The 26,582-nt window shown below is 40.4% G+C and overlaps 1 protein-coding gene across 14 annotated transcripts in view; it reads right to left on the reverse strand.

Annotated features, from left to right (window-relative positions):
• The window catches only part of MSH3 (mutS homolog 3), an 80,363-nt gene that overhangs the window by 18,339 nt on the left and 35,442 nt on the right, over positions 1 to 26,582 (reverse strand). For 11 of the 14 annotated variants that reach the window (XM_042448572.1, XM_042448575.1, XM_042448577.1 and 8 more), the window contains 8 exons: positions 26,080 to 26,194; positions 25,086 to 25,170; positions 19,469 to 19,578; positions 7,875 to 8,016; positions 7,318 to 7,518; positions 6,857 to 7,044; positions 4,286 to 4,454; positions 1,074 to 1,138 (listed from right to left, as the gene is read on the reverse strand). In XM_042448572.1, the coding sequence (XP_042304506.1) occupies positions 1,074 to 1,138; positions 4,286 to 4,454; positions 6,857 to 7,044; positions 7,318 to 7,518; positions 7,875 to 8,016; positions 19,469 to 19,578; positions 25,086 to 25,170; positions 26,080 to 26,194 (1,075 nt within the window). The remainder of the gene's footprint in view (positions 1 to 1,073; positions 1,139 to 4,285; positions 4,455 to 6,856; positions 7,045 to 7,317; positions 7,519 to 7,874; positions 8,017 to 19,468; positions 19,579 to 25,085; positions 25,171 to 26,079; positions 26,195 to 26,582) is intronic. The other 3 variants (XM_042448573.1, XM_042448578.1, XM_042448579.1) reach the window with 3 other exon arrangements.

The following is a 26,582-nucleotide window of genomic DNA, read 5'->3' on the forward strand; positions in this document are numbered from 1 at the left end:
CCCTTCTCCCTCTCTGGATGATGGTGGATGGAGGGGTGGGCTCCTCTTTCAGGGAAGGCCTGATGGAGCTGGCTTACCCTTCTCCCTCTCTGGATGATGGTGGATGGAGGGGTGGGCTCCTCTTTCAGGGAAAGCCTGATGGAGCTGGCTTCCCCATCTCCCTCTCTGGATGATGGTGGATGGAGGGATGGGCTCCTCTTTCAGGGAAGGCCTGATGGAGCTAATTAGTAAAATCTGAATAAAATAACATTTCCTAATGGAAAATAACTGAATACAACTGTTCAAAATTACGTTTTGGGTCTACTTTGTTGTTTTTACCTGAGGGTAAAAACTGTGTGTATGATTTTTGTGTGTATATGCTAACTTGTCTGTGTTTGGGTGGTATGTTCAGCCTACATTGTATGTGTGTACATGGGAATCATAGAATCAGAGTTGGAAGAGACCCCAAGGACCATCCAGTTCAACCCCATGCCATGCAGAAACTCTCAATCAAAGCATCCCTGACAGATGGCCATCCAGCCTCTAAACAGGAAGGAGACTCCACCACCCATTGTAGGCTCACCTTAAGGTTACCGTAAGTCAAAAACGAATTGAAGAAGCACACAACAACATCATCAACAACAACAACATAAAATAAATTACAGGCGCACCAAAGCTGAAAGATACACTCATTAAAATGTTATAGTGTGAATCAAACGTCCAAATATACATCTGATTCTTTCCATGATGAACAGCACTGTAGAAATGTAGTGAGATAGTGCTATTGAAGAAAGTAAAGATGTATACACATGCTTCACCACCCTTTCTTTCCATATTGAGTCTTGACATCTAAAGTGGACTTCTACTCACATTCAAATGCAATAAAGAATCTGATTTTATCAGACCTTTCACACCTTCCCCATAAAGCAGAAAAGTTGGGAAACTGATTATTTATTCTATCACATATTTATTTTAGAATATTTTACACTTTTCTAACATTATTTAGGACTTTAAGATCTTTTCTTGGAAGTTAACTGTTTAGTAACTGAAGTAAAAAATGGAAAGCAATAAAGAAATTTATTATCTTTCCATACCTGCTAACTTTAATCCAGTCAAGTGGTACAGAAGACACAAGTGGGTTCTTAACTTCAATCTGAAACTAAAATATCATATAATTAAATATGAGACAGGAACCTGCTAGTCTATTTCAGAGAAAAATACATTGTAGTACGCAAAAGATTAACAAATGAGCAGTGGAATAATCCTTGATGAGCAAGAGCCTACGTCATCACATACTTCATGCCTATAAAGCATTATAGAATCACATAGCTGGAAGTCCAACATCTGTCATAGAGAAAGGGGCTGTGAGCCTATCTAAAAAGACTGGGTGTTTGCTGTGGAATTTCTAGGAAATTCCACGGCAACATAGGACAGACTAGATGGTACCATGGACCTCTGCTTTCTTATGTGCTGAGAAGATCCCTGCTGCAGCCTGTGATGTCAGATAGGGGCGCCTTGCCATGTCAGTGTAGCCAGGCACCCTGTTTCCACCCTTGTGGGCCACAATAGGGGGTTCTCAGCACACACAATAATGGATGCAGGTACAGGTGTGTGGTGGTAGTGGGTCATGATGTGGCAGCAGGCAGGTGTGTAAACACCAACCTATCTCCATGCCAGCCTGAGGAGTGCCCCAGGGCAAGATGCCATGGCCCCAGCCTATGCTATCATGCCCATCTGCTTAGGGCCCCTAGTCTCTAGAGCAACCGAAAACTAGCTTGCTCCATTTTCAACATGACAACAATATCATAAAGGATCTTGTCAAAAGCCTTCTCAATCAAGATGTACTACCAGTGATGGCAAACCTTTTAGAAATTGATTGCCCAAACTCAGTGGCATACCTGCACCATGTGTCACTGGGTGCTAGGGGCAGGACTTTCAGGGGTGGGACTTCCAGAGGACAGAACTTCTGCCTTCTGGGGGCAGCACTTCCAGGGGAAAAACCCAAGGCACACTCTCTCAGCTTCAGGCTAGCAATAGCAAAAAAACAAAAACAAAATCCTAACAAAACTTGCCAAAAGCCTCCATGATAGTTTCACGTTAAGGTCACCATAAGTTGGAAATGACTTGAAGGCACCACACACATAAGTCATGCTCTCTCAGATTCAGAAAACAGCAATGGCAACCCCCCTCTGACAAAGCTTACCATGGAAACTGTGTGATAAGGTCGCCATAGTGCCATCAGAAACTACTTGAAGGCACAGAACACCCTGCCTCAAGTCTGAAGGAGAAGAAGGTAATGGCGTCCCCCAAGCTGCCAAGAGGGAGCAGATCATTGCTGCGGTATTTGGTTGCTGCAGCAACGATCTGGGGGCCAAAAGGAGTGACGTTTAGCCACCTGTCTGTCGAGCCCCTTAGTAATCACAGCATTACTTTCTACACAAACTGACTGCTTACTAAGCTATTTTAGAACCTTTCCTGTACTGATGTCAAGCTGACAGATTGAAAATTGCTCAACTCTTTTACACTCTTTTGAAGACGAGTAAACATTCCTCCAGTCTGCTGGGACCTCTCCTGTTCTCAAGTCTCTAAAAGATAATCAATGAAGATTAAATCTACAAATTACTATAGTTCCTCAGATGTAGTTCATCTGGTCCTGAAGACTAGAATTTGTGCAGAGAATCTACACATTCCTGTGCTATCTCTTTGCTTATTCTGGGCAGCAGTCCTCTTCCTGTATAATTTGCTCTATTTGGATTAGGCCAAAAGGTGTTTTCTTTTTGTGATAATACTGGAGCAAAGCAAGCCATCAGCAAATAGATGTGCTCTACAGTAGAAGCAAAGTACAACCTTCTGTGAAGAAACTCTGGAGTTTCCTTGCTAGCAAAGATATTAATCTTCACTAATCTTTCCCTTCAAGTCACTTCTGGCTTATGGCAATTCTATCACAGGGATGTCTTGGCAAGATAGGCTGAAAAGGGGTTTCCCTTTGCCTCCCTCTAAGGCTTTGAGAAGGTGATTTGCCACAGTCACCCAGTGCGTTTCTATGGCTAAGCAGGATTTGTGCCTTGGACTTCAGAGCCACTGTCTAACATTCAAATAACCACATCACATTTGCTCCTATTGTTTGCCCTACTGAAGTGTTTAACTGGAATGAAAATATAATAAAGACATATGTACTTGACTCTCAGCAGATCATTACTCAGTTTGACAAAATATCTGATTTCATAATGGGCATATACTCAGATCATTTGCAATTTTAAATTACTGAATTAATTCATTACACTTGTTTTCCAGATACCTCAATATAAATCCCACACCTGCTTTCTGAAATTCTCAGTGAAGTGTCCACATGTAATCAGTATAACTGCATTAGTTCCAAAGCATCTCTCTGTTGCTATCATTCTAATCCAAGATATTACATACAGTTCTATATAAAGAGATTATCTTCTGTTGATAAAGCCTTTTCAAGGGTAACCAAAGAGCAAGCAAGATAAGCTTGGTCTGTGTTTTGTTTTGTTTTTTGCTTTCAGGAATGGGTTTTAAAAGTAGAAAACAGTTGGTGAATCAATTAACTCCTTCAATCTTTGAGGTAAATAAAATTTAACAATATACATAACATACTGTATAATAACACAAAAATTTAGGTGTGATATCACTCATTAGAGAACTCTTGGAATAGTCTAAAATCATTAATTGGTAAGCACTGTACAATAACATTCAAAATCCACAAAATAGTGCTATCTTTATTGGAACAATCAGAATGCACAAAATACATGTTGCAAGCTTTTGAAGCAACATATTTTGTGCATGTTGGTTGTCCCAATAAAGGTATCAGTCTTTTGTGGATTTTGGATATTATTATACTTTGCTTCATGGCCAACACAGCTACCTCTGGATATATTCATTTATAAGCATTGACACATAGCTTTCAAAAATGTTGGTGGGTACTATGTATTTTCATGCTTCTATCCTCCTTTATCTTCTATGTAGCAGTTAATATGCAACCATTTATTAAGATGTACTTGAAAATAACTGCTCTGTTTTTCACTCAACATTATAACTCCTTACAATTGTAGGAGTATATAATGAACATGATTTCACTGAACTAATATTTCACAAAAGGGGTTCATTACATTTGATACCCCCACCTATAAATGTATAGGTCACCACCAGTTATTATTACTATTAAAAGCAAAAGACTATATCTGTAAAAAAAAAAACCAAGTAGGATTAAATGCTTGATACAATTTATAAAATGCTGGTACACCCAAAAAGAACAGAATATTGAAGCCAATAATTATGTTACCTCTTGTCCTGATACTGTTACATAAGCAGCAAATGGGCAATTTAGTATTCTTCGTATATCTTCAAGGTGAATCTGGATCTGACAGAGTACTCCCTGAATCTCATCCTTCCTTGTCCTTATTAAAGGAAATTCTTGAAGATCCTTGAACAGTTGAGTTTTGTCTCCAGCCCTAATTACAGAAAACCCCATTTTTAAAAGTTGTACTCAATTTTTTTTACCTAAAACATTTATAATTTTAAAGAGTGGTAAATACACATGTTGTGAAGTCTAAGGTTTTCATGGCCGGCATCCATAGTTTTTTGTGGGGTTTTTGGGCTACTCTTCTAGACCTCGAAAAACCCAGAAAAACAATATACATGTTGTCTAATAATGTAAGTATGTAAAACATATAAATTATGGTTTAACTGGTTTCAACTTTAGTATTTTGTGAATTTTGACTGTGTTTTTTATCTGTTTCAATCTGACTACCATCAGTCCTTGATAAGTTTTATAAGACAGTTATATAGAACAGAATTACAAAATTATTCCAAGTGCTTTAACATGTATAAAATTCCTTTTTAATGTTTAAGAACGTTACATGTTTTAGCTATATCATTCTTTTTAAAATTGTAAGCCATCCTGAATCCCAATTTTGAGAAAAAGGTAGGGTAGAAATAAATATAATGGTGTTCCAAATGAGTCTACTGCACAGACACTAACCCCTTTGTGTAATTCAGATAGAAGAATCAGTTAAACCTACAGAGTCAGCGTAGTGTGGCACTAGGACAACGGCAACTTCTCATTCAGCCACAGAAATCCAATGGGTGACGGGCAAGTCACTCTCTCAGCCTTAGAAGATGGCAGTGCCAAATCTCCTCTGAATAAATATTGCCCCCCCCCCCCCCCCCCCCCCCCCCCCACAAAAAAAACCAAACCTGTGATAGGGCTGTAACAAGCTGGAGTCAACGGAAGGTACATAAGAACAACAAATTACTGAAAATACTTTTTACTGCAATGATTAAAACACCTGTGTCCCACCTAGACACCTTCTGTCTTGAGAATGACTGGTGTAATGCTTAAAACTACTGGTAGGAGGTGTTCTATTAAAATCTTGTGGCAGAATTATAGCTCACCAGAGCATATCATCGACATTAATTGTTTTTTATAAAAAATATGCAGGATATCCTTTTTTGTAAAAAATAAATAAATAATGATGATGATATAGGTTTTCTTTAGGGTCACCCTAAGTAAAAAAAAAAAATTGAAGGCACGCAGCAACAACAGTGTAGGATATTCCAGGTCAAGTTCTTGGCATCTCATTTAAAAGATCAAGTAGTAGGAAGGTGAAGCCAAATTAGATGGAATATTTGCAATGTAGTTCAACATAGTTATGTTTTTCTAGAACAAGTTTTCAACACATGTGGAGAGGGATACGATTTGGACTGAAACGATGGTACACCCATTCTGTGCCTGAGTTATATACAACAGGGGTAAGCTCCAGTGGATTGGAATGAGAATCTCACTTCCATTGCAAATAGCTGGTTTACTAGGAGGAATCACAACCAGATCAGTAAGATAGAGTTTAAGTGCCCTTGCCCCAATAACATGGTTCTAACACAGACCCTGGATATTTGTTCGAGGAAGAAGAGTCACACACAGGGAAATATATATGACAAATGTCATATCTAGTTTAGCTCTGACCCTAGAGAACTACTGGATATGCTACTTTTTAGAACTGCAGAACTGAATAGGGCATAATGTGCAAAAGGCAAACAGGAAATGATCACCATTCAGAAAAATGTGGAAGCCAATCAAAAATTCAATAAAGAAAAACTAGTAGAAGATTACATATAAACTCCTCCATGACTGTGAGTAAGATCTAACATACGCTTTATACAGTTAAAAAGAATATGGAGATCTAACTATGTTTTTCCATGGGGTTCACATCTTAATAAAATCTCTGTAAAAAAACTCCAATGACAGCCTAGATCTCAACCCCAGAATGTTTGTATTAGGGTAGAAGCTGTGACCCTGGTTGATGAAGCTCCAAGCTTCTCATTGGCTGAAAGGATTTCCCTCCTGATTATCTTAAACCACAAAAAGGTTAGCTGACAAAAATGTCAGTTCAGCATTGCTCTTATTTATGTTAGATAAGTTAGGACAAGATCATTTGTATTGTGTTCTCTTTAAGGTATACTGGTGCAAAATTCAACTAATTTGATTTGCTTGCACCTGACTTCATATAGCTTTTATATATCCTTATTCACTGAATCTAATTACAGTTATTTGAACTCCCTTTACTTTGAATCTCTTCTCTGTACCTAAGTCCTCTCTTGCCATATACCATGTGGATGATGTTTAAAGTTAGCAGGTTGAGAAGAAAACACCTTTTTTAATTGGCATTCTCCCTTAGCACTCTCTTGCCCTTTCCCTGATGACACTTAAAGTGTAACAGAGTGCCAGTAACAATGTTACTCTTTGGGGTACTACTGAGAGGAGACAGGATAACAAAGAATTAGTTAAAGCTACTGTTTAACAATGAAATGACATTGTATCCCAAAACTAATCAAAAACTCAGTTTACAGTACTTACTTTGCTGCATCTTCATTAAGTATGCTTAAATATTTTTTTATTGAAGACAGCAACTCAGGAATTTCCAAGAGATTTCTATGTAATAATGTTGCTTGCACCTGAGTTTGAATAGCTGGAACCAGTGCTGTAATTGCAGCTTCCAACTGAGAGAGTGTGCTGACTATTAGAAAGAACTCTTGAGTGGAACACTGAAAGTAGAAACAATTGTAAATTCAGGGTTACCATTTTAAAACAAACACTCCGTAAAGTTTCCCTAATTCTGAATCTCCATTGTAACATATCTATTGTAAGTGACATATCCCAGAGAGGAAATGAGTATGTGTACCTGTGATATAATCAAATGGGTGAAGGAAGGGGGAAGAAAAAGAAGAAAGAAAAAGAAATGTAGCAGCACTTTTAGACTAAATGGTTTTTACTTTGACGTGACATAATACCCACTACTTTGGCTGTAGGACTATTACCTTACAGAATAATACTGTATCTTTGGCAAGGACTGGAGCGTGGCTTTGGTGCGACTTCTGGAGTCTTAGGACGCATGCATCATTGAAACACCATACCTCCATTGTGACTCGAAGCAGCTTTATTTTGGCTGTCTGTAACAGGCCTATAAGGCTATTTTCTCTCCATGAGCTGTCATGAAGTGCCTTTTTAGTAGTACTGTACTGAAAGCAATAGACAGCATTTACATTAACAAAAATCCTGTGTGGCTGCATCCACACTGCAGAAATAATCCAGTCTGACACCACTTTAACTGCCATGGCTCAATGCTACGGAATTTCAGGAATTGTACTTTGTTGTGGTACCAGAGCTCTCTCACAAAGAAGACTAAATGTCTCACAGAACTACAATTCCCAAAATCCCATAGCACTGAGCTGCGGCAGTTAAAGTGCTATCAACCTGGATTGTTTCTGCAGTGTGAATGCAGCCTTAAATGTTTTCAATGGATAATCTTTACTACAGTAAATTACAATAATTTTTTTTCTACTATAAAGGCCATATTTTTAATATTTATTCATACCTCACTTACCTTTTTGTGATAAATACTGCAGATCCCTCTCTCAACATCTGGCATTTTATGCAGAAGACTCTTGATTTCATTAAGGGCACTTGATTCAGACAGGAGGATCTCAGATACTGCATCAAGTCGGGAATTAATTTCACTGGGAATTAAAAAACAACAGTGTTCTCTGCAGAACAATAATAAACTCGGAATTTTTGTGAATTACATAGTGATAATTTTCTAAAGTATCCTAAAGCAGGAATTGCTTGCTTAAACACTGAAAAGTGTCGTAAAGATTCTGTTAAAAGATCTTCAACATATTATCAGAAAACAATGTACAAGGAAAAGAGTGAACTCAGTGTGATTCTGACATCACACTCTCTTGTTGTTCTACATATTTTGAAAACTAATTATATCTGGACTGACCATTGTACTGTCCATTCGAATAGAGGTATAAGGATTGAAGATTCCGAGGCTGACCATGGTGGATTACTTACTTTAAATGGATATGTACAAACATTAATACACAATAACAGACATGCCTGATGGTAAGAAGATTGGATGGTCCAACTCCACCCTGATTGGAATCTGCATTCTTTTCATTGACATTATGAGAGTAGAAGAGCCCCCAAAATCTCCTGAAAGATGCATTTAGTTTTTCGAAATATTTATAAAGTTTAAATAGAGGAGTTCCAGAAATAACATAAGCAATTCTAGATATACCATTCATTTTAATCATATTTACATTACCCCACAGACTTTTCCTTAACCTTGTACACCTCTCTAAATGTTATATTTTATCATTTTACTTTTATTAAGAATAACCATCTAAGACAAATCCCTAGGGATAACTATACCCAAATACATAATTTAGGCAATATTGAAATTACTATGCTTTAAATAAGCTTGAGTATGTCATCTCCCGCCAGAAGTATTTCTGACAGGCCAATTAACTGAAAATCTAGATATTTTTAAAAACTGTTAATTAATTGCATCAAAACAGGAATTATCCATTAGGACTTAGAAAGCAACTACGTACAAACGATTATCTGCAAAAACAGCAATTGAAAATTCTAAACCAATATACAGTACACAAATCCAGTGCTCCTGAAATTTTGTCTAATGGTAAGTACAAACTGAATACAAAAGGAGATAATGAAATGACTTTTTATAAAGTTCGTTTGTAAAGTTGGAGCAGTCTTGATGCTAGCAGACTGCAAAAAGTGTTGCACCATTCAGTTGGAAACCCATCAGGGCCAGAACACTTCGCATTTCTCATATTTGCTATTAAAATCACCACCAGCAGCAATCAAATAATCATATTCTAAGTCAACAAAGTTACTAAAACATTATGAAACAACTCTGGTACAATACTTCACTATTAGACGCAAACATTAATTAAAACAATTACTTTTTCAAACTATCTTATAAGTAAAATTAAGATCAATTGTTGCCTAATGTACTAAAATAGAAAGATGTTTATGGATTAGAAATGCTATATCTTTACACTGTCTAGAAACATTTGTAACATATTGGTTTCTTGTAGGATGGGATCAGCCTACAGTAAACAGGCTGGGAACAGCCTTCAGAAAATTGTCTGGCTGATGTCTGTTAGATTTTACTTATAAGATATTTTGAAAAAGTAATTGTTTTAATTAATGTTTATGGGCCTAATAGTGATGTACCAGAGCTGTTTCATAATGTTTTAGTAACCCAAATTGGTTTCTTGTAGATATGGAATGTCAGCCTTCAATTCTTTTAATTAAGAAACCACTTGTTCTCATCTTGCAGCTCATGAAATTATGTTAAGCATTAAATCACCAGTACATGACACCCATGATTCCCAATATTATAGAACTTGATTTTTCCCCAAAAAATGTTGCATACAATAGCATATATTTCCTAAAATGTCATCTGTAGTTATCAGTTCCATAAATCATAAAGTCAGTGCTTACTGTAATCTAACAAACTTGGAGAAACCTTATAAAATTACATTTGAGTGAATAAATTTAAAAAAAAAACACCAGAATCAACATCTCAGTTTTTAGTGGTTTGGTTTTTGAAAATCTGACAGGAAGAATAATTACTGGGCTACTGTTGTTATGAAGCATAGCTATATATGCATATATCCTAAGCTGTTCAGAGGCCTATAAAGATAGTTTAGCACACGTCTTCCTATCTGCCTGAATTATTTGTAAGCAGGCTCCTAAGGCAAATTGTGCAAGGTAGACATGACATCTAAATGTCTTTGCAGATGGTGCTTTACCAGGGATAAAAATAGCTTTTTCCTGGGTATAGGAATCCTTCCCTCTCTCAGGCCCAGAGATGACTGGGAGAGGTAGGTTCTCACCGTTCTAACTGGCTTGAATCACTATAGCTTCTACAAAGCAAAATGGGATATAGAATCTGCAGTTATTGGCATAATGCCCTGTCTCAGTCCTAGAATGAGGAGGCCTGGCTACTTATTTATATCTTGCAGACGCTGGGGTATAAAGAGTCCTGTGTATTTCTTGCAAACGGATACATACTACCTGCATCTACCTTGTCTTAAGGGACATGAACAAACTTTGTTTTTATTTCTGTCACTTGGTCCTTTCTGTAGTATTCCTAATCAATATAGATATATTTTTTATATAATCATTGGCTTCATTTTACTTCTGAGCACTCTGGAACCACTTTTTTCTAGGAGCTGAGCAGATCAAGCCCTCCAGAACAAGATGCCTTTATTTATGTATTCATAATATATCTACTTGGACCAAACAAGATGCCTTTATTTATGCATTCATAATATATCTACTTGGACCAAACAAGTGCAACATACCAGTGTAAGCATACAATGACACAGAATACAGATGCACCACTCTTCTCTTGAAAGGTTAATCTGCACTTTAATCATTTTCACATATGGCTATGCTACTGTGTCTCCAGTAATCCAACAGAAAAGAAGCATTCATATAGTTCACCCACTGTAATCCTCAATATTAAAAAGGGGGTCAGGAGAACATCATCCAATATCGAGTGACCTATTTTTTCACTTCACTAATATTTTTGGAAATACTGTTCCAGAAATAATAAAATGCAATATCCTCTTGCAGATTTTCTTCACTTTATATATGGTAGAAGCATATGCCAGTTTAAGTTTTAAACATTTTTGCTTCTCTTAATATATGTTGTAAATACACATATATTGTTTCCACCTCCATTTCCCACTTTCATATATGCGAGGGACATGGATCTGAAGTCCGTGGAAATGGAGGGGTAACTGTGTATTATTTCTTTTTTAGTTTGAGTTTGTATATATACTAGTATTTGGATAAATTATGTTTTTAAAAGCCTACTTTTATACAAATCTTAATTATATTTCAAGGTTCTTTAGATGTTAAAATATTAAACCACACTCTTTATTGAGCTGAAATGTGATATAACTGATTTAACAGCTAAAAACAACAGTTAAACAGGACTGATTATAATATTATTCAATATAAACTGCATACACCATTTGTTATTTAAAAAGCACACACAGTAAAGTATGGTTTGCCATTCTGGAATGTCAGTTTGAATACTGATTGTACAGATAGTACTATAATATACTCATGTGTAAGTCTAGAAATTTTAGTCAAAAAACTGACTTAAAAATTGACCTGGGTTGTCTTATCCAGTGGTCAATATAAATATTGTACTCTAACTGTCATTAAAAAAAAGAATTAGCCCATTCTTTTGGTAGAGTGATGAAAGGAAAGAACCTATTGCATCTCAGGAGCACCTTAAAGAAGCACCAACCTTCTCTACACTTTCTGAAATGTTGTTGCTTCAGACCATTTGGAATGACTGGGCAGGAAAATGGTAGCAGTGGCAGCTCTTTGGTGCTTCCCCTCAAAGGAATGCCAAAAGAAACTGGGTTTTGAAGGATCTGAATATGACATTTGTATGTATTTGTCAGCTTTTCAAGCAAAGTTATCACACTGAAATTAAAGTCTATAACCACTGCTAATGCTGTCACAATTTTCATCCATTTTTAACATGTGTCTTTTTTTAATAATAATAATAAATAATAATAAAGCTTTTATTTATATACCGCTTTTCCTCCAGATCAAAGTGGTGTACAGACGATAAAACTCTGTGACACATGTCAAATACAATATTAAAAACAGATTAAAAGCAGTTATAAACAATTCAATTTTTAAAAACAGTGCAGTTAAAAATAGTCGGGATATCAGTTATGGGTAGTCATCTTAATCTAGTTGGGGAATACTTTCTCTAGTCTTTAACATGTTTACATTTTCTTAGTCCCTCCAGCTTTTAGAGTGAAGACAAACAGTTAAACCAGCTGGAATATTTTAAGTTCTTTGGCATCATTTTCCTTCACTTCATCCTTTGCCTCCTTTGTGACATGGCCCTAACTTTTATCCTGGACCCATCCATAGGTCATATCAAAATCCATAATTTTGATAATTTATATTTGATTAAAAATAAACCTTCCCTCAACTTATACATGAGGTGGACTTATTGCCAAGTATATATGGTGAATATTCATCTGTTCAGATATATCTGATCAATACGGACATATTGATCTGTACAAAAGTGTAGTCATGCTGATCTGTGAATGTGTTTAACTGTGTACTTATACTTCTACAAAGAAAATAGTGAGAACTGTATAATACTCCTATTCTTGCTGTTGAAGTACAGCTCCCAGGACTCTTGGTTATGTTGGCTAGGTCTGCTGAAGGGCTGCACAATTCCCACTTCTAGATTAGAGACTTAACTCTATTTTAAAATAAAAGTTGTAGATCCAGAACAGTTAATGCTATGAATGGGCACCAAGATGCATGGCTATAATTGAAGTAAAACCCAGTCAAATGGAACTTTTTCCTCTCACAGATATAACAAAATTTCACCCTCCCAGACTGCTCACTGAGTCTTTCCTTTTCCTCATTCTGACTCTCCCACATATTAGGAAGCAGGAATTCTTATTAATTTTACTTCTATCCCTCTACATTCTTTCTCTCTCACACACATACACACCTATACACACACACACACACACAAGCTTGGGAGTTAGTAATGTAACATTTACCATGCAGCTAAGTTACACATTGCCAGTGTGTTAATATTAATTACAAATGTAAATTTTCACACAACAGAACTTAAACCAGAATATAAAGCCATTTCTTTGAATGATCATCATACAGATGGGTGTTGCACATGTACAGAACATCCAACAGAAAGTTCTAGAACTGAGTAGTCTTGGAGTAGTCTTCAACTCCTGACATCAAGCAAGAGGTAGATGGGTGACTTGAACAATGTGATATGCTGGCATGAGTAAGAAATAAGCCTTATAATTGGAAAGGGGAAAGATAATGCTGGTGAAGGGCTACTCTTGCTACCACCAAACAAACCAAGTTCTTCAGCCAATGTTAAGCCACATTTTAAGATAAATCTTGCTTGGAATGGTGGTCTTTTCCAAATCACTTTTGGCTTTCACATAACAAAAAATACTGTATTGGTGTTTTGAACGTGCTGTGAATAGGTTGTGTTTTTCTTTCTAATTATGTCTCAGGTTTTCTTTTATTTCCTGCTTGTTTTTCAGAGAGTACATCCTGGGAAATCGATGAAAATCATGGAAGTCACCTGAGGCAGAAAGGGATAGAGAAAACCATGCAAACAGCAGTAAAGGATGGCAGCCCTGCAAGCAGTAGATACCCATCATTCTCAGTTTTATTACTTATGAATGGTCTACTTCTCCTAAATATTTCTGACTGAGCATTCTTCTTGGATGTGGTTTCTTAAAAATACTATTTACCAACCATGTGTGTGAGATTTCAGATTTTTATTATGAAGTGTTATTTCTGAAGTGTGTTTTGGATCTGTATAATAGAATTTGGGAATACACCCCTCTCTTATCCTTCCAATATACCAGAATAGCAGCAGGCCTTATACATAACTAGGCTATTCAACAAATGTACAAACACAGTTGTTCAAAAGACTATACCAAAAGATAAAAGTATTTTGTTAAAATTTCCCATAATGAAGATTTCGACTGTGTTCACCTTCATCCATTTTTCTCTCCAATGATTTCTACTACTGCCTTGCTTTTCTCTGGCTTGTTTTATGGCTCTGAAACCCATTTCCTAGGAAGGCTAGAGTGGCCCCCTCTTTGCTGCTGTGCCTCTATTGGCATGCAAAGATTCTTATATAGTCAGACAGTCCTCTGTGAGCTGAAGATTTTTCAAGTAATGGCTTTTACAAGGGTACTGTACTGTTTTAATTCTTATGTTTTTAAACAATGTTTTGTCATTTTTAAGTGTTCTGTCCCAAATTGGTTGTGTTGCCAATTGTTTAATTCTATTTTAAGGTTGATCTTTTTTCTGTTTTAACTACAAAGAAGGGGCAAAACCACCTCTGTGCATTCCTTGCCTAAGAAAAGCCTATGAAATTCATAGGGTCATATGTTGACAGGTTATTTGAAGGTGCTTGCACACACGCATGCACACACACACTGTGTAAGCTGCCTTAAACCCAGGAAGAGGCAGGGTAAAAATAAGATTAATAATAATATTAATAATTTCCAACCAATGTTCTTGCCAAATGAATAAGGAAGAGATAACTGTGGCCCAAGGGGATTCATGTGGTTTCCCGGAGACCCCAGTGCATCCCCCATTCATTTTAAAGCCGAACTTTAGAAGAGACCTTGGAGACAAGGCACTTTGGGATGGGTGAGCTGAAAGATCAGTTGTCTCATAGCACAAGTGAAGCCATTCTTTCGCTAGAGAGCTCTGTCATTTACTACACAATACAGTGTGCTGCTATGGCAGTTCTCAAAGAAGAAGACGGCATTTATATACACTACCGTACTGATGGTAGCTTGTTTAATTTAAGCTGCCTGAGGGCTTGCACTAAGACTCTAAACTATCTAGTCTGTGAGCTGCTTTTTGCTGACGATGCTGCCTTCGTTGCTCATACGGAAGCAGCTGTGCAGCATCTAACATCTTGTTTTGCTACAGCTGCAAAGCTCTTTGGGCTGGAAGTCAGTCTGAAGAAAACAGAAGTTCTCTACCAGCCTGCACCACAGGAAGAACACTACCATACTCACATCACTGTAGGCAAATCTGTGCTTAAGTCCATCCAGCAGTTCACCTATCTGGGAAGCATCATCTGCTCAGATGCCAAGATTGATAAAGAGATCGATCACAGATTAGCAAAGGCATATAGTGCCTTTGGAAGGCTTCTCAAGAGTCTGGAGTAACAAACACCTGAGGCAAAGCACAAAAATCAGTGTGTATAGAGCCATTGTACTATTCTCCTTTATGGGTCTGAAACATAGGTCACCTATCGCCAGCACCTATGACTCCTCGAATGCTTTCATCAGTGCTGTTTATGCACAATTCTAAATATACACTGGACTGACTATGTGACAAATGTTGCTGTCCTTGAGCAAGCAGGGATCACTGGCATTGAGGCCATGCTATTGAGGATGCAGCTGCGCTGGGCAGGACACGTTTGTAGGATGAAGGACCATCGCCTCCCAAAAACAGTATTCTACGGTGAACTTGCCATGGGTCAGTGTAAGAGGGGCGCTCCAAAGAAGAGATACAAGGACTCCCTGAAACAACATCTCAGGCTCGGCCAAATTGATCACCAACAATGGTCCGCCCTGGACTCTCATCGGGAGGCATGGAGACGCACTCTCCACAATGCTGCAGCCTTTTTTGAAAGCTCATGCCGAACGAGTCTCAAAGAGAAACAACAACGCTGAAAGAACCACAACTCGGAAACATCACCCAATGAGACTTTCTGCTGTGCTTTCTGCAACCGGACTTGTTTATCTCGGATTGGTCTTTTTTGTCATCATCGCGCTTGTAGAAAGCGCGGGATAAGTCCTTCCTGAATATTCATTTGCAAAGAAAAGCCAGAGAGACAGCGTGCTGACAAAAATCCTGCCTCTGGTCATCATCCATGCCTGACTAACATTTAAAACAGATTACTATAATGTACTTAATGTGGACCTGCATCTGAAAAATGCTCAGAAATTACTGATCCAGTTGTGAAAATGGAAAAATAAAACTATTCAGTTATTTTTTGCTATGGCTCTTCACATCTGAATTCCAAGATGAGGCAATGAGTATTAAGAGAAGGATGCTATATGGAACATAACTCTGATCTGCAGTTAACTGACTGGCTCCACACTGCTTTCTGGAACTAATTCTGGAGAAAGTTATCTTTGTAAACTCTAAAGTCTTGAACTTTAAACCACAATGCAGAAAACCTTAAAGGTTACTTTCTTCTTGTATCAACTTACCTATGCATTCATATTCTCTTCTGATAGCCCTTCTGACATACTTTATATTCTTGTCTGATACTGCTGCTAAGCTAACGTGTGGATCCTAATGTATGGAAAAGTAGAGTATATGTATTTTTAATAGAAGAGTAACAACACACTTGAGCTTGTTTGTTGGTTTCTTCGTAAATCAACTCAGTATCTCACCCAAAATGTAAAGGATTCTGAAACAGTCTGAATTATGGAAAATTCTGTTGCATTTACAAATTGGAATGTAATAGAACCACAGAGTGAATGCAATAGAATTTTCCATAATTCAGACTGTTTCAGAATCCTTTGCATTTTGTTTTGTTTTGTTTTTCTTTTCAGTACAAGCAGAGTAGCATCAGGGCACTGACTTCAGCAAGAAACTAAACAGCTTTTTAAAATGAGTTTGACTGGTCAGGCTTTCCGTGGACTAAAATAAAGAAACAGCAAATGAGTATCTTTTCCCCCCTTGTATTACAATAACTTAGTAAACATCTTGATTTTATATGCAGAAGCATATTGGTAAAAAATATGGAGAATAAAAACATTTGCAACATTTGTTTACACAGCTAAACAGATTTGAATCCTCCAATGACTTTGTGTTAAATTTCTCACTGTACTATTAGGATTCACAGGGTGTTTTTTTAAAGCAAACCACAGCATAATTTTTAAAGTAGACTGAAGAGACATTTTGTCTATGGTTTGTGAGGCACCTTTTCTTTGGTTTAGAACAATGGTGGATTGTATGGACAATAACTCACAACACCCTGAACAATAAACTATTCTCAGTCAGCATCTAGACAAACAGCATTCCCTATATGTTGCAAAGCACATCTATTTTCCTATGTTGGATCAATATATTTTATATTTTTTCATAGCTGAGAACATGACCACAACTTCACAGTCACTGATCAGCTTACAGTTGTGTCAGGAATTTTAAGTGCCTAATATAAGAAACACTCCATATTGAGTTGCATTCCTAGCAGTACTATGTTAGTGAAGAACCATCTTCTAGAACATGCTAACCATGATAGGCAACCCAGCTATACACAAAATAATTTTCTGCATCATTATTCTACTTTGGCCTGGTTATCTGAAAATCATTACAACAGATGATGGACAGTCTAACTCTGAGTCATTAATGTGGGTAAACTCCTCATAAACCCAATATTAGGGCACATTACAGACCGCCTAAAAACGGCGGTCTGCCGGCGCTGCGTCCGGGATGCGCAGTGGTCAAACTGCATGGTTCCCGGACACAACAAAAAGAAGCCGCAAAAAGCGGCTTCTTTTTGGGCCCCAGAAGGGGCGCCGCAAGTGCCCAATGGCGCACTCATGACATCATTTCCGTCGCGGGATGTGCGGACGCTACATATCCACGACGTCAAGATGGCGGCGCCTGTGTAGAACGGGTGCTGCCATTTTGTACGTCCCCAGGACGTACTAGGGTTAGGGGTGTGCGTAAAAGACGCCCTTTCCTAACTAGTACGTCCTGGGGATGTACTTTACGCCCGTGCAGAACGGGCCTAGGTTAGCAACTGGATCATTTCCTGCAGAACCCTCATCTCAGATACACTAGTTTCTCACTTAAGAAAGCATCTCATTCCCACATCTTCCTCAAATGTCTCAGTGCTAAACTATTTATATTGATCCATTCTTCAGCAAAATTACTATTGTGTTTAAAACAGGCTTTAGCCATATACAGTCTTTTTTCAGGGAAAGATGAACCATCTAGTAGAATAGTTGTGTAATGAAATGCTGCTATCATCATAAATTATTCTTAACTACAATTACAGCATACTTAGCAGCAACCATAGTCATTCATCATAAGTTAGGAAAGGAAGCTGCTGAATACACTCTGATTAGAAGAAAACAAAATAAAAGAAACTGCATTCCAAGAGTCATATCAAGTAGCATTATTTTTCCCAGCTTTCATTCACATTTGACTGTAAATAAAATGCTGACTGGTTAGTATTTTACATAAAATTCCAGAGTCTTAAATTTAGTCTTGAAACACTAAACAACTCTAAGTTTTCAGTGATTGCTGCCTCTAGTTCAAAAACAGCAGATGCTTTCTCCCATTTATAACAAATTGTATTGTCACAATGTGAAGCCGAAGACTTTCATGGCTGGCAACCACAGTTTTTTGTGGCTTTTTGGGCTATGTGGCCATGTTCTAGAAGTGTTTGTTTCTGACGTTTTGCCGGCATCTACGGCTGGCATCTTCTCTGAAGATGCCAGCCACAGATACTGGTGAAACATCAGAAACAAACTCTTCTAGAACATGGCCACATAGCCCGAAAAACCCACAAAAAACTATGTATTGTCACATATTGCCAAGTACTACTTGCATTGTCAAGAAAGCATAAGTCAACTTTTTACTCTGTACATATACCACTGCACAACTGAAATTAATTAGTTGTCTCACGCTAGAAGTTAACAGATACACTTATAAGATCAAGCCCCAAAGGACATGATGAAGGTTTATTTTGGTAAATGTAGAATTACACAGCAAGAATAATCAATGCAACTCCTCAAAGAAGTTGACACCTAAACATCATAATTGAACATTAGTACAAGTGAAGAATATGAAAGAAAATGCCATTACTTTTAAAGCTGAAACAAATATGTCCATCAATGAAAAACTAATACAGTTCTCTCTCCACATTTGTGGTTTCGATTATTCATGAGGTCAAGGCCTCCAGCCCTCCAAGACCCCTTCCCCCCCTGGGCAGCCCAGGGAGCGATCGGGGAGGGAAAGGATGGAGGAGTCTCTAGTCCCCCAAGACCCCTACCCTCCCCAATCTCACTCTGGGGAGGGAAGGAGGCTGGAGGCTCCTCCAGACTTTCCCTCCCTGGGCTGCCCAGGGGATGATTGGGGAAAGAAAGGGTCTTGGAGGGTTAGAGGCTCCTCCTGCCTTTCCCTAACCGATCACTCCCTGAGGAAGGTAACAATCTGGCTGGGAAAGTGGCAGGGATCCAGTTAAAGGGATGGGAGGGTGGGGGAAAAAGGAGCGCACATTCTTGCTCCTTTCCCCCTCTCTTTAACTGGCTTCTGAGTGGGAGGGGAGTTATTTGTGGGTTTTCCACATTCACTGGGATCTTATTCCCCCAACCCCCGCGAACGTGGAGAGAGAACTGTACACTTCATTTTATGTATATGTTTTGACCTTAAAGACAAAGTCTCTGGAAATTTTCTCTGATAAGAATATGTGATGTCCACACAGCTGGTCTAAAAGCATAGACTTCTGGCAACCAACGATATAACTCAGCTATACACTGGATAATAAAGGTGTTTCATAATAAATACCTTGATTTCAGGAGCGGTTGTGTCACCCATTTCTTTAGCTTCCTTCTCCCAAATGAAGTTTTTGTATGATCCAAGATCCAGAATAGGCTGCCTCTTGTTTTCATATCAGTCTTCAAGAATAATATCATTTTATTAAATGTAGTTCAAAACTGTAAGCTTAAAATAAACTATAAATAATCAAAAATTTAAAAAAGTTGAATCTTTAAATATAATTCATCTTTTTCATACACATGAAACTACAGGAGTATCATAAAAGCACATGACAAAATACTTGAAAAAAGCAAAACCTTTTCCTCACAAAATAAAGAAGGACAGGTTGCTTACCTGTAACGGTATTTCTTCGAGTGGTCATCTACGAATACATACAAATGGGTTTCACTGCGCCTGCGCAGTGCTGCTCGGAACCTACTGGAATCACTGGGCAAAGTTTACTTTGCAACATATAGAAACTTTTTGGCGGTAACTCAGCCCACCCGTTATAAGGCCCCTGCCTTCCCGCTCTTTTCCCCAGTTCCGCAATTTTTCCGCCAAGCAGGCGATGGAAAGAGCCAATGAGAACAGGACACTGAGGGGACGGACGGGTGGGATTTGTATGTATTCGCAGATGACCACTCGAAGAAATACCGTTACAGGTAAGCAACCTGTCCTTCTTCTTCGTGGTCTCTGTGAATCATGCAAATGGGTTTAGACTGACAAGCTAAGGTATGCGGCGGAGGGAGTGTCCTGAAACCAAAGCTATGGTAAACCAAGGTATATTTATTACAATAAAACACCTTGAACCATAAAAAGAGTCAGTCTTTTTGTTCATGAAAAAGCAAGTGAGCAATAACATTGCTAAACCTGAGTAGGGAACAAGAGGTCATGCAAGACCGATCTCATAGACTTGTGCAAGCCAACATTGAACAGAATGTAAACAGAGTCAACTGTATATGAGTTGAAAACACAACCATCAGTAGTGCAATCAATGCAACCCTGAAACCAACACAGCCCTCCCGAAAGCTGCGTCTCGGATGGCCCTGGTGTCCAACCTATAATGTTTAATAAAAGTTAGAGGTTGGGACCAGACAGCAGCCTTACAGACATCCTCCAAGGGAATCCCCGACAGGAATGCGGAGGATGCTGACATTGCCCTTGTGGAATGAGACCGAACCCTGCCAGGGAGAGGTTTGCCCAACAGTTCATAGCAGAGGTGGATGGTACCAGCCACCCATTTGGAAAACCTCTGCGCAGACACAGGCAACCCTTTCTTCGGTTCCGAGTAGCATTGGAAAAGTCTCTCGGACCGACTGGAGGCAGCAGTTCTGTCCAAATAAAACACCAGCGCTCTCTTGACATCAAGAGAGTGTAGGCGTCGCTCCGCATCCGAAGTCGGGCTGGATGCGAGGGTGGGCAACACAATGTCCTGACACATGTGAAAAGCAGACACAACCTTCGGCAAGAAGGTAATGTCCGTACGGAGGACCACCTTGTCCTTGTGGAACCTCAGGAAGGGTTGGTCCCTTCGCAAAGCACAGAGTTTGCCCGCACGGCGGGCAGAGGTGATGGCCACAAGAAAAGCGGTTTTCCAAGTCAGTAGTCTCAAGTCCGCTGTGGCCATTGGCTCAAAGGGCTTGGATTGGAGGGCGGACAGTACCATCTCCAAACTCCAAGCCGGTGTTGGTACCGACACAGGAGGATACAGGTTGGCACATCCCTTAAGGAACCCCTTCACCAAGGGGTCTCTGAAAAAGGAAACCCTCCCCCCCGAACTGGTATTTGGCACAAATGGCAGACAGGTAGCACTTGATAGATGTGAGGGAAAGCCCCTCATCCAAAAGTGCCATCAAAAACTCCAGCACCACTGGAGTGGACACCTGAGCAGGAGACAAGCCCTTTCGGTCAAGGAAGAGGCGAAATCTCCTCCATTTCAGGGCATAGGACCGCTGGGTGGAAGGTTTCCTTGCAGCCAGGATCACCGTCCTCACCGACTCCAGCAAAGCAGTCAGGGCTGTATCCTCCAGGCTACCAGCGGCAGGCTCTCGACGTCCGGGTGGAGAATCCGTCTGTCCTGGATCGACAGCAGGTCCGGGCGGGGATCGAGGCGGAGAAAGCATCTCCTGGAGAGGTGAAGAAGGGGTGCAAGCCAGGGCTGTCTCGACCACCACGGGGTGATCAAGATCGCATGCGAGCGGTCCATTGTCATCTTGGACACCACTCTGATGATGAGAGGGAACGGAGGGAAGGCGTAGAGGAGCTCCCCCGTCCAGAGGAAGGCGAACGCGTCTCCGAGGGATCCGTCCATTCGCTTCCTGGAACAGAACTGGGGACAGTGGCTGTTTCACCTGGTCGCGAAGAGGTCGATCCGGGGGGTTCCCCACCGGTCGAAGAGGTCGCTGACCGTCTCGGGATGGAGCCTCCACTCGTGGCACACCGAGGGAGATCTGCTGAGGCGATCTGCCAGCTCGTTGTCCTCCCCGGGAAGGTGAATCGCCTGGAGGAGGACGCGTCTCTGGATGCACCAGTCCCAGATGCGGAGTGTGAGGTCGAGCAGGGTTCTGGACCTGGTACCACCTTGTTTGTTGATGTAATATATCACTGTGGTATTGTCCGTCCTCAGGAGGACCACCTTTCCTGTGACGGCGAACTCGAAAGCCCTCAATGCCTTTTCCACTGCCAGCATCTCCAAAGCGTTGATGTGGAGGAGCTTGTCCTGTGTGGACCACCTGTCTTTGACGACCAAGTCGAGCAGGTGAGCGCCCCATCCTTCCAGGGATGCATCAGTTGTCAGAGTCAGTTGTGCCTGGGGCTGATGGAAGGGCATTCCGGTGCAGACGTTGTGGCGGTCCAACCACCATCTGAGGGAGGCGGCTATCGGTACCGTGAGCCACTTGGATGGGGGGTCGTCTATCGGAGAGAAGACCGAAAGGAACCAGGATTGGAGAGGCCGAAGACGAAGTCTTACCCAGGGGGTGACGAATGTCGTCGATGTCATGTGGCCTAGGGCGACTTGGACGTCTCTGGCTCTCACCCTTCTGTGGGAGATGCACGGCCTGAGGGACGTTGTCAGGGCCTGAAACCGGTCCGGAGGGAGGAAGGCTGAACAACTTTCGGAGTCGAGGATGGCCCCAATGAACTTGACCTGCTTGGTCGATGTGAAGTGGGACTTCTCTCTGTTGACGACAAGCCCGAGGGAGTCCAAGAGGTGCAAGGCAAATGAGACTGCCTCCTGCAGCCCGTGTTGGGATTCGGCTGCAAACAGCCAGTCGTCCAAGTAGGGAAAGACCATGAAGCCCTTCTGATGAAGGTATGCCACCACCGGTGCCATGCACTTTGTGAAGACCCTTGGAGCCGTGGCCAAACCGAAGGGAAGGACGTTGTAATGGTACGAGGTGGAGCCGACAGCAAAGGCGAGGAATCTCCGGTGGGACTCTCAAATCCCGATGTGAAATCCGGGGAGAGAGGAGGAACGGTGTCCTCCGTCCCGTGGACAAAGTCCATGGTGGGCTGAGGCGGTGGCGTGTCCGGTACCGGAGTCAGCCGAGCCTCGGGCGCAGGCTCTGGATCATGGGGAGCCGCCGGAGTGGAGGCGCGGGCCTTCTTGGAAGGAGAACGCCTCTTGTCCTTAGCCTTCGGTGGGTCGGTACCAGGCTGATCCTTGGACGGCTTAGCCCTTTTAGAGGCAGGGTCACGAGCCGTCTTGTCCTGATGCCTCTTCTTTCCCGGCCTCGGAGTCTCTTCCGGTGGGAAGAAAGGATTGTCCGGAAGATCCAGGAGGACAGCTGCCGCTCCTGAAGAGGAGGGTCTTGGAGACCTTGCCCTGTCCGGTGACGGAATGTGGGTCGCTCCCGAAAGCACAGCCGGCTCCTTCGGCTTTGGAGCGTGGCGAGATGCCTTGGACGCCCTGGAGGACGAAGGCGAAGCGAGTTGGACCTCCGCTTCGGTACCTCTCTTCGCATGCGAGCCCTCCGGTCTCTTCGTCGATTTGGAGGCCGGCTCGGTACCCTCAGTCCCCAAAGACTTGTGGGGGCGCTTGGAGGGTTTGTCGGTGGCACTGGGCGGTTTCGAGCCACGGGCCACATCGGAGGTGGTGGAAGGGATTGTCCCGGCCGGAACACACACCACGCTGGAAACGGCGGCCCTCGCGGATGTCACGCTGGACACACTGGCCCGAGAAGATGAAGCCGGGGGCGCGGAAGGCGGGACGGAAGACGAACGCGAACCTCCCTCTTGCACCTTGCCCAGGGCAATCGCCGAAGTAAGCCGGGACTCACGGTTTTTCCGGGCCTGAGAAGAGAGGGATCTGCAGAGCGGACAGGCCTTGGTATCATGGCTCTGGCCGAGGCACAGCAGGCAGGAGGAGTGCGGGTCCTGGACGGGCACCTTGCCCCCACAAATGTCACACTTCTTGAACGGAGCAGGCATTTCCGAAGTCGTCAGAGCCAGAGGAGAATTCGAAGCGAGGTCAACAGTCCGAAAGTCCGAAGTTACCGGGGGCGGGAGACAAAGAGTGGTCAAAAACAGTCCGAGGTCAAGATGAGAAGTGATTCCAAATGCAAGCTAAAGCGAGCAAAGTTCCCTGAAGCAGCTAGCGCGGCGGAAAAAAGGAACTGGGGAAAAGAGCGGGAAGGCAGGGGCCTTATAACGGTTTCTATATGTTGCAAAGTAAACTTTGCCCAGTGATTCCAGTAGGTTCCGAGCAGCACTGCGCAGGCGCAGTGAAACCCATTTGTATGATTCGCAGAGACCACGAAGAAGAAGCAGAAGTTAACTACAGTTATGCATGCGAACAATTAAAAATAGGAAATTATTTTAAAAAATGCTTAGGTGAATTGAAAACATGAAATTGTTAAAAATGAATGACATATACCTCCAGTGCCTAATTACTCCATATTTTGTCCAGTACCAAATTACTACATATTTTGTTTCATTCTACTTGATACATTTTGTACACCCCTTCTATAGTACTGACAGCCTGATCTAGAAATATTTTACTAACAAAGAACATAATTAGTTTCCCTTCAACTTTCTCTAACTTCCTACGGCTCTCTTCGGAAGAATTTCTGCTTCTCATACATTTAAATCTATGTTTGTTTTACTGTTTTGTTCTTTAGCAGTTATATATTTAGGAAATTTCTTTATTGTTTACTCCATTTTCTATACAAGGTTGTGTTGAAAGAACTGGCTTTTTAAAGTTCCCTTGGTAAGGTAAGGCCAGAGTTTACCTTTTAAAAGAAAGCACCATCATCATTCTCCTAATATCATCACCACCATCCATGGGGATGGTGGCGATGATAATATTAATAAATCAGTATGATGTATATATATTCTGTCTCTCTTCCACAAACCTTAATTCTCCCAGATCCACCTTTAAGTATAAGATAGGATCTGCTTTTAATATTTTACAATATATATGTTCTTTCTTTACCCTACTCCCCTCTTGTTGACTAGCACATGCCACAGGGGCTGGGTGGCCTGATCAAGCTTTTCATATTTTTAACCTTTTTACCAGCTTCTTTACCAGTTTGTGGCAAGGATGAAACTGTAAAATTCCAAGGTCTAGGTAAACAATATGCACTCTATGGCAATGTAACAGTCCAAGACTTGGTCCCCTAGAAAACAAATGCACAGCATTTCTTACTTGATTCTGTAAGATTTCAAGATTCTTTAATGTGATTCCATTAAGTGTCATGCATTCAGGTCCACCTGATAGCATCTTAAAATTACTAAAAGAAGAAAGAATTAATTCACAGTAAAGATGCAAATTTATCCACCAAGTAGTTGACACTATGCCAAAAAACTAAAAATCATGGCACTGTACACTGTTGGCAAAAATGCTGGAGAATCATATGCAAGAGCAAACTCCAAGAAATATTTGAGTCATTTTACTAATATGAAACAAAAATTAACTTAAGAACAACTAGCAACGTTTATTCTTTTTTAAAGTATGTAGCTAATTTTGCAATGATTCTACTGAAATTATTACTTGTTTCGCTATGCTTGATTCCACATAAAAGCAGATTTTATGCCTTATTCTTTGGGAGGGCTTTTTAGAATTCAGAAACCTCATGTGCCTCAAAAAATTACAAAACTTTTCAGAGGAGGCTGTCAATATGTGGAATCATACTGCAGGTTTTGGAGTGGCATGGGAAGCTTTCAAAAGGAGGAATGGGGAAAATGTCCCACCATGCTAGTAAAGGTCTGCTAGCACAATTCTGGAGTTAAGCCACAATGAACTACAGTATCTGAAACATGTTTAATGAAAGTCAAAGCAATAATCTGCCGATCTACTAATTTGCAAAATCAGAGAAACAATTATTCTGCTCCAGAAAACACAACAAAAGCAGTGATTTGATAGAAACAATTAGAATGACCTATCACTCCCATGGTTGTTCTATAATTAATTTTCAATTACATCTTGTTATTGCAAAATATAAGTTCTGGAACCAGTGTTACATTTGTTTCTCTACTATTCGACTGTAACTGAAACTAGTCAGAGAAGAATGGGTTTATACCATAGGTATCACAATCACAGTGCACTTATTTTGAAAATTGTAATTTGCCAAAATACACAAAACAATATCACTATAGCATGTATTTCCGGATTATAGATTTCTTAATTTTAAGATATTTACCTAGGGTTGTAGAGTATCCTTTCCAAATTAAATTCTTTGAGATATACAATTACAGCAGCCAAGGAGCATAATACTGCCTTATCCAAGTTTAAAATGAGTGACAGGGCATGGGAGTCTGAAAAATACAATTTTTTACAAATGTGTGTAGTTGTATTCCAGCAGCTTTTATCAATAATAAAATTAGCCTGTATGAATCCCAATAGTGTTTTTGCATTATATTTTAGCCATCTATTTGAAATGGCCTCCCAATCAGTGAAAATTCAAATATTATTTACCTATCTTTTATTTTTCACAGTGCAGCAAAGAAGTCTTGCATTAGAAGTTATTAAGTGTAAATATACACAGGATTGTATTATTTATTTGTGAAATGCTTAAGATAGAGACTTTTTTTACCACTGGATAGCTGGGACAAGTTTTGCTGCCTGACTAGACAGGGAGTATAATCAAGTTTAAAAGATTAATGAACAGGTCTAGAGGTAGCCTGCTTTACTGTAATCTTAAAA

The sequence above is a fragment of the Sceloporus undulatus genome, chromosome 2 (genome assembly GCF_019175285.1).
Source record: "Sceloporus undulatus isolate JIND9_A2432 ecotype Alabama chromosome 2, SceUnd_v1.1, whole genome shotgun sequence".
Classification (NCBI taxonomy): domain Eukaryota; kingdom Metazoa; phylum Chordata; class Lepidosauria; order Squamata; family Phrynosomatidae; genus Sceloporus; species Sceloporus undulatus.